At 35.4% G+C, this 13012-nt stretch overlaps 1 protein-coding gene across 1 annotated transcript in view; it reads right to left on the bottom strand.

The window, feature by feature from the left end:
- Nucleotides 1-10442, bottom strand: part of LOC149769637 (endothelial PAS domain-containing protein 1-like) — a gene marked incomplete at its 3' end in the record, with an annotated part of 128345 nt that extends 117903 nt beyond the window's left edge. The window contains exon 1 of the mRNA XM_089949790.1: nt 10334-10442. Coding sequence (XP_089805916.1) covers nt 10334-10442 — 109 coding nt within the window. The remainder of the gene's footprint in view (nt 1-10333) is intronic.
- Between the last annotated feature and the right edge of the window lie 2570 nt (nt 10443-13012).

The raw sequence follows: 13012 nt of genomic DNA, 5'->3' as shown, positions 1-13012 counted from the left end.
CATACCTATTTTTGACCAATTGCTAATGCTCTATCTTTCATACCTATCTTTGATCAATTGCTAATGCACTATCTTTTGTATCTTCTCGTGGGTCGGTGGTTCTTTCCAGGTTCTTCCTCCACCATTAATACTGGCCGCCATGTATAGCCTATCGTGTGCTGAAAAATGGCGTTAAACCCCACAACAACAACAACAACAACATCTTTTGTATCTATCTTTGACCAATTGCTAGTGTACTATTTATCATACCTATCTTTGACCAATTGCTAGTGCACAATATTTTGTATCTATCTTTGACCAATTGCTAGTGCACTATCTTTCATAGCTATCTTTGACCAATTGCTAGTGCACTATATTTTGTATCTATTTTTGACCAATTGCTAGTGCACTATCTTTCATACCTATCTTTGACCAATTGCTAGTGTACTATATTTTGTACCTATCTTTGGCCAATTGTTAGTGCACTATCTTTTGTATCTATTTTTGACCAATTGCTAGTGCTCTATCTTTCATACCTATCTTTGACCAACTGCTAATGCACTATCATTCATAACTATCTTTGATCAATTGCTAGTGCACTATATTTGTACCTATCTCTGACCAACTGCTAATGCACTGTCATTCATACCTATCTATGACCAACTGCTAATGCACTGTCTTTTGTAACTATCTTTGACCAATTGCTACTGCTCTATCTTTCATACATATCTTTGACCAACTGCTAATGCACTATCTTTCATACCTATCTTTGACCAACTGCTAATGCACTATCTTTTGTCCCTATATTTGACCAACTGCTAGTGCACTATATTTGTACCTATCTTTGACCAACTGCTAATGCACTATCATTCATACCTATCTTTGACCAACTGCTAATGCACTGTCTTTTGTATCTATCTTTGACCAACTGCTGATGCTCTATCTTTCATACATATCTTTGACCAACTGCTAATGCACTATCTTTCATACCTATCTTTGACCAATTGCTAGTGCACTATATTTTGTATCTATCTTTGACCAATTGCTAGTGCACTATCTTTCATACCTATCTTTGACCAATTCCTAGTGCACTATATTTTGTACCTATCTTTGACCAACTGCTAGTGCACTATATTTTGTACTTCTCTTTCTGACCAATTGCTAGTGCACTATATTTTGTACCTATCATTGACCAATTGCTAGTGTACTATATTTTGTACGTATCTTTGACCAATTGCTAGTGCACTATCTTTCATACCTATCTTTGACCAATTGCTAGTGCACTATATTTTGTACCTATTATTGACCAATTGCTAGTGCACTATATTTTGTACCTATCTTTGACCAATTGCTAGTGCACTATATTTTGTACCTACCTTTGACCAATTGCTAGTGTACTATATTTTGTACCTATCTTTGACCAATTGCTAGTGCACTATATTTTGTACTTCTCTTTCTGACCAATTGCTTGTGTACTATATTTTGTACTTCTCTTTCTGACCAATTGCTAGTGCACTATATTTTGTACCTATCATTGACCAATTGCTAGTGTACTATATTTTGTATGTATCTTTGACCAATTGCTAGTGCACTATATTTTGTACCTCTCTTTCTGGCCAATTGCTTGTGTACTATCTTTTATATCTGTCTTTGACCAATTGCTGGTGCACTATCTTAGATGCTGGTTTTATCTTTGCACTGACAGTCAAATGATCAACCAAGAATCTCCTCCCCAAACTGCATTTTAATATCAGTTGATGACCCACCCCCAAACAAAGCACAAGGAAATATTCACCCTTATGGCAGAAGTGTCCACTATTGTAAGATATTATCCACTCAGACCACTTTCTGCACTACGACTCTTAGCCCTAAGTTACAAAAATACCTTTGCTTTGGTGCACCAAGGAACGAAGGTAAAAAGAATAGTAAGTAGTGCAAGATTGCCAAATGTGGCTTTCATCACATTCTCAAAAAAGATGAATAAGCTACAAATCCATGAGGTTGCAATCGCTTGAACCTCATGAGCTTTAACCTTCATGAATGAAAGGTCACTTTCAGTAATAGACAATTCACCTTGAAATAATGGAAGCTGAAGTATCAACCTAACGCTTATGATGGAGGAAAAGATGTTTCGTAACCTTGCTCCTATGTGACTTTTGAGGCAGCTAAATAAAAATGTAAAGTCCTAACTGGGCATAAAAGTTTACTTTTATTATCTTAGGCAAAGATACAGTTGAGGTGGGATCTGTATAAGGAGCAGAGCTACCAATGAAAGTGATTTATTTGCAATAAAACCTAACCTGGTCGACAAAGGAGACTTGTTAAAATGTCTAGTGGATTTTAAATAAAAATGGTGTTGATCTGACACCAAATATGACAATGGTGGCATCCATCATCAAAGTCTCCTAAATGGATGGTCATAATCAATGAGAATTTTCAGTGCAAATCTGACATCCAATTTAACCCTGACAGCAACCATCTTGAAAATCTTGCTACTGCCAATCCTCCTATACTGATGATCATATACGATAGGACTTAAAAACATCTGATGATGTCTACTTGGTACCAAATGAACATACTGACAAATATGATGTCCAATATAGCCACCACAGTGGTCATCTTGAAAATCTTGTTATGGTAAATTCTCTTGAATGGATTGAAATATCAATACTGGGTTTTTGTTAACACATTAACCGCTGCCGATGAGTTTACGTGGCAGGAGATAGTAGCCTACTGCTGAGCTCTGTAGTGTCAAGGTAATTTAAGATCAGTAACAGACAATTCACCTTGAAATAGTGGAAGCTGAAGTATCAACCAAACCCTTAAGATAGAGGAAAAGAGGCTTTGTACCATTTCTCCTATGTGACTTTTGAGGCAGTTAAATAGAAATGTATAGTCCTAACTGGGCATAAAAGTCTACTTTCCTTATCTTATGCAAAGATCTAGTTGAGATGGGATCTGTATAAGGAGCAGAGATACCAATGAAAGTGATTTACTTGCAACAAAACCTAACCTGGTCGATAAAGGAGATTTCTTAAAATGTCTAGTGGATTTTAAATAAAAATGGTGTCAAATATGACAACGGTGGCATCCATCGTCAAAGTCTCCTAAATGGATGGTCATATCAATGAGAATTTTCAATGCAAATCTGACATCCAATTTAACCCTGACAGCAACCATCTTGAAAATCTTGCTACTGCCAATCCTCCTATGCCGATGATCATATACGGTAGGACTTAAAAACATCTGATGATGTCTACTTGGTACCAAATGAACATACTGACAAATATGCTGTCCAATATGGCCACCACAGTGGTCATCTTGAAAATCTTGTTACGGCAAATTCTCTTGAATGGATTGTAATATCAATACTGGGTTTTTACTAAAAGACTTCTTGTGATATCTAGCTGCTCCTAAATGAAAATTGTGCCAATCTGTTGTCCAATATAGCCACCTAGGCAATCATATTGAAAATTCTGCTATGGTTACTCCTCCTGGATGGATCATCATGTCAGCATGAGGTTTTCACAACAAGACGAGAAAATGCTGCCAATCTAATGTCAAGTACAGCCACCAAAGCAGATGTCTTGAAAATCTTGATGATACTACTCCTCTGAATGGATGATCATATAAGCATTGGGTTTTCGCTAAAATATATTTTATGATGTCTAGCTAGATAAAATAAAAATGATGCCTATCTGACATCAAGATGGCTGCATGGCAGCCACCTTACAAATCTTGCTATGACAGTTCTATTTGAACAGGTAGTCATAATGACATGGGATTTCACCAGAAGACTTTTTGTGATGTCCAGTTGGTCTTAACACATTAACCCCTAGCGACGACTTAACGGGGTAGGAGGTAGTAGCCTACTGCCAAGCTCTGTAGCATCATGGTCATGCATGATACACTAAAGTGGGTGGTATTATAGAAAGGCAGACAGATGTAGCTCTACAATGATACCAAATAATCTGGAATATCTATTTGCACTACAAAATACAGATAAAAAACTCATTTTTTGGACCCAACTTTTTTAACCCAAAATTCGCCCATGGTCGGAATCCTATTTTGTGTCAGGATTTTAGACTTTTTGGTCTCAGATATAAGGCAAACTGGTATGAACTGCAAACAGACAGATGAGCCTTTGCAAAGCATAGGATAAGATGGGCATTTGGAATAAAGAGTGGTCTCCATACAAAAATAATGGCTCCAGGTTATAACTTTGACTACTTGAATCTTCCCTATGGGAAGATGAATACTCATCATATTGATGAGGGTAATATCCTACCCAGAAAGGATAGCTATGCAATAGCAATGGGCTACATGCTGCTCACAATATGAGTTTTAAGATGGTGACTGTGGCAACCATATTGAATAGGTGATTGACACCATTTTCATTTAGGACCCAAAAAACATCATTTGATGTCTTCTGGTGAAAACACCATGTCATTGACTTTCCACTCATGAGTAGTAACATTCATGAGCAGTAGCAATAACAAAATTGTCAAGATTTCCACTGTGGCTGCCATATTGGCTATCAGGTCAGCATGATTTTCATTGAGGACTAACTAGAAATCATAAAAAGTCTGCTGGTTAAAACCACATGGCAATATGACTTTCCATTCAGGAGAAGTAACAATAACAAGGCTTCTAAGATGACCGCTCTGGTGGTCATACTGGCCATCATATTGGCACCATTTTCTTAATACCAACTAGATACCAGAAGAAGTCATTTAGTGAAAACCCCATGCTGATATGACCATCCAATAAGGAGGGCTAGCCATAACAAGATTTTCATGATGACCACTTTGTCAACCATACTGGACAACAGATTGGCACTATTTTCATTCATGACCAAATAGACATCATAAGAAGTCTTCTGGTGAAAACCATGTCAATATGCCTTTCCTTTCAGTAGTAGCCCTAACAAGATTTCCAAGATAGCCAATGTGGTGGCCATACTGGACAAGAGATCAGCACCATTTTCACTGAGGACCAACTAGATAACATATTTAGTTTTCACGCAAAATCTTCATATTGATAAGACCGTCCATTCAGGAGTAGTAGCATTAACAAGATGGCAACTGTGGCAGCCATATTGGACATCCATGTGGCATTGTTTTCATTTAGGATTAACTAGACTACAAGATGAATATGTCAAGTTTCAAAGGAATCCTCCAAATAGTTTACGGTGAGTAATGGAAACAATCCTATGTTGTTTGGTGGTTGAAGACATGCAGTCAAAGTATGATGATCACATGTATATCACGCATTTTTCCAATCAGTCTGGTTGGTTTGTAATTTAAAACTTCTTCACAGCTTAACTGTACAGTGTAATCCCAATATTAAGGTGTGGTAGGTAAAAAGACCACTGGATTAAATGCCTGTTTCCTAACAATACATTATCATTATCAACTCTATTGGCATACAATGAAGTGCTCTGCAATTCTGTTTCAACTCAAATGTAACTATATCAGTGCTAAAGAAACATTATTATATCTTCATAATCATCAGACAGAAAACATATATAAACGATTTCCAGGGACTTTATCTTCATATCTATCTTTCTGATACGGAAATGCATGCTCTTGACTTGAGTGCAACTATTGACAAAAATATGCAGTAGATTTAGAGCTCAAAACTGTGTCCACTATCTTAATCTTGTCCCTCCATTATAAAGCCTTCCTTGACTCTAAAACCTACTCAAAAATTTTCTGACCAACTCAAAAGATGCAAATGTAAATTCTGAGTAATAAAGTCTCGGGTAACATTTATTACTCAAAATGTTCAGTAACATTTGACAATGGAGAGGGCTGGGTAAATGGATAGACTCGTGGAAGTAAAGTGGCAACACCTATGACTAACTAACAGCCTGGTTTCAGTACAACAAATTTAATGTAGAGTTGCTAAATATAGAATTCAAGGACAACAGACATCGATCCTAAAGAAAAATGCTTTAAAATCTATTAAACAACATGTAATTTAATCAACCTTGTTTACTCCCTCTTCAAAATGTTTAGCTTGTTTATCAAAAACTACTTTGAACACTTAACCACTTGGAAAACTGGTTTGTTCAACACACTGCCTTGACAATGAGAAGGAGAAACATTATTTGGGGAAAAAATATTTGGCACTCCCAACTTTTACAACATTTTAAAAAAAATAAGTTACACCTTATTTCATGCTTCTGACATAAGGTGCATCCAAAACAACTACATTACAATCATTCATAAAGATAATCATATTTACACACATTAATTGACCATCCTTACTCACATTAATTGATATGGAATAAATTTTATATGTAACATTGGGTACAATTTTATCTTACTCATTCAATAGCTGATGATATATCTGACTATAGGTACATGTAATTTGTTCTCCATATACACCTGCTTAGAAGTTGAGTTGATGTGCAAATTGCACTAACCCAGATCTGCTGTTAGATAATATCCTGCAGATAAGGATCTATGCTGCTTGTAGTTGAACTGAACATAAAACCAAGTATATATGGTAAATTGAAATAACCCTATATAAAACCTCTACCTACTCTAATTTTTTCTACAAATTTTGCATTTTTTCTTCGGTGATACAATAGCAAGAGAAAGTATTATTATTTTGCAGTGGATAACTTCTCTTGGTTGGCCTTGTTTAAAAATGTGTATGCACTGATTTTGTCAGATGCATTACTGGAATGGTTGTATAATGATCTTGCAAGGAATATGATCAAAAATGAGTGACATAAACGGAACAATGACCATTTAAAAGTATGTGCAATCAGAATCTCAAACAAATTACCTATAGCTGAAATAGTCAGTATTATAAGCCTATACAACACATCAGACCCATGCTTTACGATACGTGATTGCCAGATTCAAATTAATTTCTTAAATTTGTACTGAAAAATCAACCAAACATGCTATTATTGTGCCCTTAACCTTTGTCCTCATTTAATTCCTGCTTTATATAGAAACTCATCTACCTTTTTTAAACTAGGGGGAGTGAAGAATTTCTCCCCATAATTTCTATTTCCAGAAAAGTCCTGCAATGTATAAAAAATAATAATTCCCTGACAGGACAGCAATGAATAAAAACAAGAGATCACTGAAGGGCTCAACACTATAGAGGAGTAATAATTTCCAGGAATCAAAGATAAGACAGTTAATTCTTTTTAACTCTCAAATGTTCAAACCATCTCTAATATTCTTGAAAAGCACACCTTTTCAACCATGACTACTGGCAAATCAGCACATTCACTACTGGAATTCACTCAGAACACTACACTTTTGGACTTGTGATGGAACTTTTAGGATAATTTGGGGTTTAATTCAAAACACATATTGTTGTTTCAAATTTGCACTTGGTATTCTAGGGAAATAAACTATTTTTTGAATTTTAATAACCTTATCCTTTTACTTTTGTCTGTTACTTAGTTTAAAACCATGGAGTCATAAGAAGAAGAACTCTTGATATGTCTGAAGATAGGCTTCTCATCCTTTCTTGTCACTTCAGAAGAAGCCAAATAAGGCCCTAACTGGGCAAAGAAACCTTATCATTCCCAACACAGATACAAATGAAACTGGGAATCTCAGTAGGAAATGGTGCAAATGAAGATAGCTCATTCTTAGCCAAAAGCCCAGACTGGCAAATAAGACAGACTAAATCAAAGTTAGCACTGAACCATAAAGAACCATTTTCCACTGACAAGGCATGGTACTCATCTCTCCTCCTCACCTATGCTATGGACAGCAGGGAAAAAAAGTCTTATGAGCAAGGTGTTCAAAAGAGCTTCACTCAAGGGTTCATAACTGGGTTCTGACAATGCCCATAGAACACATGAAAGATTCCATCTAATCATTACTAGTCTCTGAAGCTCAAAACACCTGATGAAATCAGAAAGACAAGTGTCTAACCCAATGCTGGAACCCTTAGAGAACTTGAGTGTTAGAAATTAAGGCAACTTTTGATTAACAAAATAACACATATGTAATGCATATGTCATCCAAGATAAAACAGGATTGTATTCTGTATGTTCACTGCACCCAGGGAGCCATTATCCAGGGGAATTTAATTTTCTCACCCAATATATTCCATCCCTTCAGTGTTCTAGCAACAATTGCTCAAGATCTGGTAAGGGAGGCAATCAAAGCAATTCACCTTTGGCCAGCTCAGGTTTGGTTTCTATTATTATTAAAAAGAATATGTCAGACTCAGTCCTTCATCCAAAGTAGACAAATTTGCCCAATCTTTCTCAGCATCAAGAAAGCCATGCACTGCTTCACCAAATGTATGTTATAGTCTGTATTGTGGCAGGGACTGAATGGACAGTCATGTACTCCTGAGTGAATTACAAACTTTGTCTCCATGTGATGGAGATGGTCTACATACAAATAACACAACTTGACATGGAAAAGATGAGTTTTGTGGTGTAGTGAATGAAAGAATAATCCCATTAAACCAACTGTAACCATGTTATTTTATATGTCATTTCTCTTCACAGACACCGCTCTGGTGGTCTAGTGGTCAGAGCATCCACCTCAGATGCGGGAGGTCGTGGGTTCGATCCCCAGCCGAGTCATACCAAAGACTTACAAAAATGGTACTAACAGATGCCTCGCTTGGCACTCAGCATTAAGAGGTTAGTGTTAGGACTGGTCAGCCTGGTGTCAGGATAATGTGACTGGGTGGGACACTGCAAACATTGTAGCGATATGACTGAAAAATTGTTAAAGCTACATTAAAAATCCAAATCACACACAAATACACTCTTCACAGACAAGGGACTTCTTATAGTGTTGAAAACACTCACTGACTGATTATGGCGCTGACTTTGGCTTGCATTGGGAATTCAGAATTAATTGACAATAGCCTGATGAACAGTAGATAGATATTTTGATTGCACAAAAATTCCAGATACTTCATTACATTGTATGTTAAAAAGTTTCAGATTTGCAAGAAGCAGTTTGTTCCCCTTCCATACTCTAAATATAAAACTGTTAACTATAACTGATCTTTCTGATTACAACAGAGGGTTCAAACTCTTGCATTACATGGCAATTCAGAATGATCTGATTATCTTCACTGTCCCATTGCTTTTGAAAGCAAGGAAACCTATGAAATCAGTTAAAATTCAGTTATATTGGCAAAAGTGTCAGTTAGTACTCTGAAAGTCCATCTTTGGGCAAACAGACATCATAACAAATCAAGTATTTATTTCACTGAAAACTTTTTAACTGATAGCCATTTCAACAATCTCATGTTGGGTGAAGAATGTTCTTGAGATGGTGGGTATAGACACCAGTATTTAAAGCTCAATTAGTACATGAATTATCTGCATCTGCAAGTATATCTTTGAAGCAGATGCTGGATACTGCACACTAGTGTAAAAATAATACTTTCCATTGTTTTTACTACAGGAATTTTGACCAGCCATAGATGATGTTCTCTGATGCATTCCTTCAGTAATAGGAACTGATGGAGCACTCTTATTTTGACAGATATATGCTTGTGTGTAATGTAATGAGGGATTTTATTATTAATGAATATATGTCAGTGACTTATGAATATAAAATTTGTTTAGCTTTTAAATGTTGGCATTTTGAATATGGAATCAAAAGAGATGATTATCTTTCTTTTCAGTTTTTTTATGGTCCAGTATGATTTTGTTGTCCATCTCTAAACATGCAACTTCAATCTGACAGGCTTTTGATGTGACGGATATACCAGATTCTTTAAAACATTTAGCAAAAAAATGGTGAAGTTCCCACTACACTGCCACATTCATACCCTTTCTTGCATTGTCTGGACAACAAATTACTCCCATCTTTAAAAGGACACCAAGCAAATAAAGTTGTATGGGTATTAATACATATGGTCATATGGCAAAACTGTTTGAGTCTTAAAATCCATAAATACTGCCTGGTAGGCAGCTATGAGTAACTTCACTTCTCCAGCTTTTGGTCAATTTTTCAAAGAACCTCCTGATTCATTGCATCAAATGCATGGGGTGGGTGGGGAGAGGGAAGGGATTCACAACACTAAATGGGAGAAAAGATATTTTGTCCATACAATTATCCATATTAATTAAAATATAATGGTGGGGCTGGTTCAGATGTGTGCAAAATATTGATAATCACAGTATGGATAATTAGTGTTGTACTGCATGCAAGAAGATCTAGACATTCCACAGGTTTGATTATTTCAATGTAAACCAGTTGGGTCTCTTTTTTTGCTAGGGAGTTTATAAAGTTCAACTGCCACAAAGACCTATTTAGCAAGCATTATGGGTGACCTTTATTAAACCGTCAGCATATTTTAGTAAAGGATATTAAACTGTTAAAGACAAACTTATTACCTATGGCAGTGGATTTACAGATCGCAGAACCGTTCTTGTGAAGCTCTTTTGTGAATTGCCCATTGCTTTGGCAACTAATCTGTGGCTTTTCAACACTGGCTTTTGCCATATCTGGAAATATACAAGATATCCACTGTTTAATGTATTATTGATCTCTCAAAAAGAAAATAGAGGATATGGAAGTAAAATCTTTTAATGAATTTGCTAACATATACTGCTAGTTGTTCACAGCTTTCTCTAACAAGGATTAAAAATAGTCAAAACATAGATGTCATCAAGAGACGGTGTTTACCTTTTGAATTACTAAAAAGTAAACTAAAATGACAACAGTAAAGACATTTATTGGGAAGAAAATTAAACTGATTTCTTGCCATGACAAAAAAGTAAACCAGAGGGGCATGCATGATCAAGATTTGGGGGACATAAGACAAGAAATGGCATTAAAACTTTGAGCTCACACTTTATGTGCAACACTGCCCAGTGTGACCAGGAGACAAGCTATTTTGTAATGACAGAATAAGATTTAACTGCTGTGCTGCACTTTGGGAACAGAATGTTTTGACCAGTGTCCCCCAAATCTTTGAAAAATATTCATAAAACTATCCTTAGTGTAATGACAGGTGATGTGGGGGAACTCAACATGGTAAAAAAATGTTATATAATGATTAGTGGGGGTGGGGGCTCATCATGATATAATTTTAATATTTTAATTATCAGTGGTCCATGTAATATTTTTTCATGCAAAAATTATTTTCACTAAAAACATTTTAAAAATTGTCTCTAAGAAAATAACTCACACATAGCTTATAAATTACTTACATACATATTCACTGCTCATACAGGACTTTTTATACTTATTGAAAACTAACAAGTAATGTAGAGGTGAAAGATTATATACAAAATAAGGCATTTCACTGGTACATGAAGTATACTTGTTGATCAGGGGCATCACCACAGCAAATGACTGATTTACCTGCCTCAGTCTGTCACAGCATCCTACTACATTTGGAAGGAGCACTTCCAAACCACCCTTATCTTTACCTGCCACTTCAATTTTATGGAATGCCTACGATGTCTCAAAATTTGTTTTCTGATCTAAATTTGTTTGTGGTGTACTGGTGAAATGGAAGTCATTTACTTGCTACACTTAGTAAGGGTCTAAGTAAATAATAGCCATTCACTTTAGGCACATATTTCTTGTATGTGTGGCAGGTTGGCTATATTTTTTTTGTATTGGCACATGTACATGATTGGTTATATCATGGTATGGAAATGGGAGCTAAGTGCAGTGTTGCACATATTTAAAGTTTGCAATTTTCAAAGGACATGGTATCACTTTATGTAATCTATCATAGCGATATTGGAAAATCTACAAGCAAAATTAACCATTCCAATTAGTTTTGAAAACATTAATCTATCCGAGTTTCAAACCAAAAGTTACTTACATTTAAAAGGTACTCTGTTTTCAGTCAGCAATATGTTTACAGGTGTTGCCTTACTTACATAGTTCCCATGCGTTTCTAAAGATAAATTTCCAGGTCATTTCCAGGGTTTTTCAAGAATGAAATTACTTTTTTCAAGGTTCACATATGACCATTACTGAATGGAATTAAAGAACATTTTTAGACAATAAAACATGCATTTTCTAAACCTAAAGATGGTTCTCTTCCATGACTCTCCAAAAACATCCAAAGTCAGAAAGGATGATCATGTACAAAACTACATAATGTATGACACGAAACAAGTCTGATTATATTCCTATAAATTGGCATGTAAAGTCATTTCAATGTACAGAATAAAAATTCTAACTTTATTTTGCTGACTGCATTATGTTGCTAAGTGGGAACAACATAAAGAACATTATGTTTTGTTTCCTTTCAAACCTTTAATTCTAAAGAATTCTATAATAGTATATGTATATGCATCTTATAGAAAGTAACATTTCATATTACAGTACAAAAATACAAAACAATAAATGCAAATAATTAGAATCTTGTCTTGTAATAAAAAGAGTTTAACCCTGAATTTATCTGTGCCAATAAAATCCCAAACAAGATTTTTCAAACAACCTAATCTTCTTAAGACGATCTGGTTAAAAATCCATCATTTAAAAAACATTTTCAAAAGGGTTGATTTAAATTTTGAGAAAAGGTCTTCAAAATTATACACTGTTGTATAAACAAGGACTGAATTTTCTGTAAACCAACTTGTCTTCTTGTAATTCATTAAACCAGTCCCAAACCTGTACTGATACAGGGCCTCATATTGCTTTTTTAATATATAATACAATGGACGACAATTTCTCAATTCAGCTCTGAGAGTCAAGAATTAGAACTACAAATTTGGCTTAAAATGAATAGCAAGCATTCCGTTTTCTAATCTGAGTTTCCTTCGAATATTCCCATCCCATTTTTCATATTTGGACATTTAGGGTTGGGTATGGGGGTCATTGCAACTGCATATAGAAAATTTGGGATTTGCCACCACCATGCTGTAGTGACATATGGTAGTCGCTTACCAGCGGGAATAGAAAATTTAAACTTATGTTATATCGACTCATACCTGCATGAAATCAATAGGAAAATGATTTATTTTCTCAGAAATGACAAGTATTATAATCAGTATGTCATTAATCCACTGACAGACAAGACGAAACTATGGCGTAGATGAAACCTGACC

The sequence above is a fragment of the Sinohyriopsis cumingii genome, unplaced genomic scaffold, assembly GCF_028554795.1.
Source record: "Sinohyriopsis cumingii isolate HCF-2022 unplaced genomic scaffold, ASM2855479v2 utg003376l, whole genome shotgun sequence".
Taxonomy (NCBI): domain Eukaryota; kingdom Metazoa; phylum Mollusca; class Bivalvia; order Unionida; family Unionidae; genus Sinohyriopsis; species Sinohyriopsis cumingii.
This window is presented reverse-complemented; position numbering and strand designations above follow the sequence as displayed.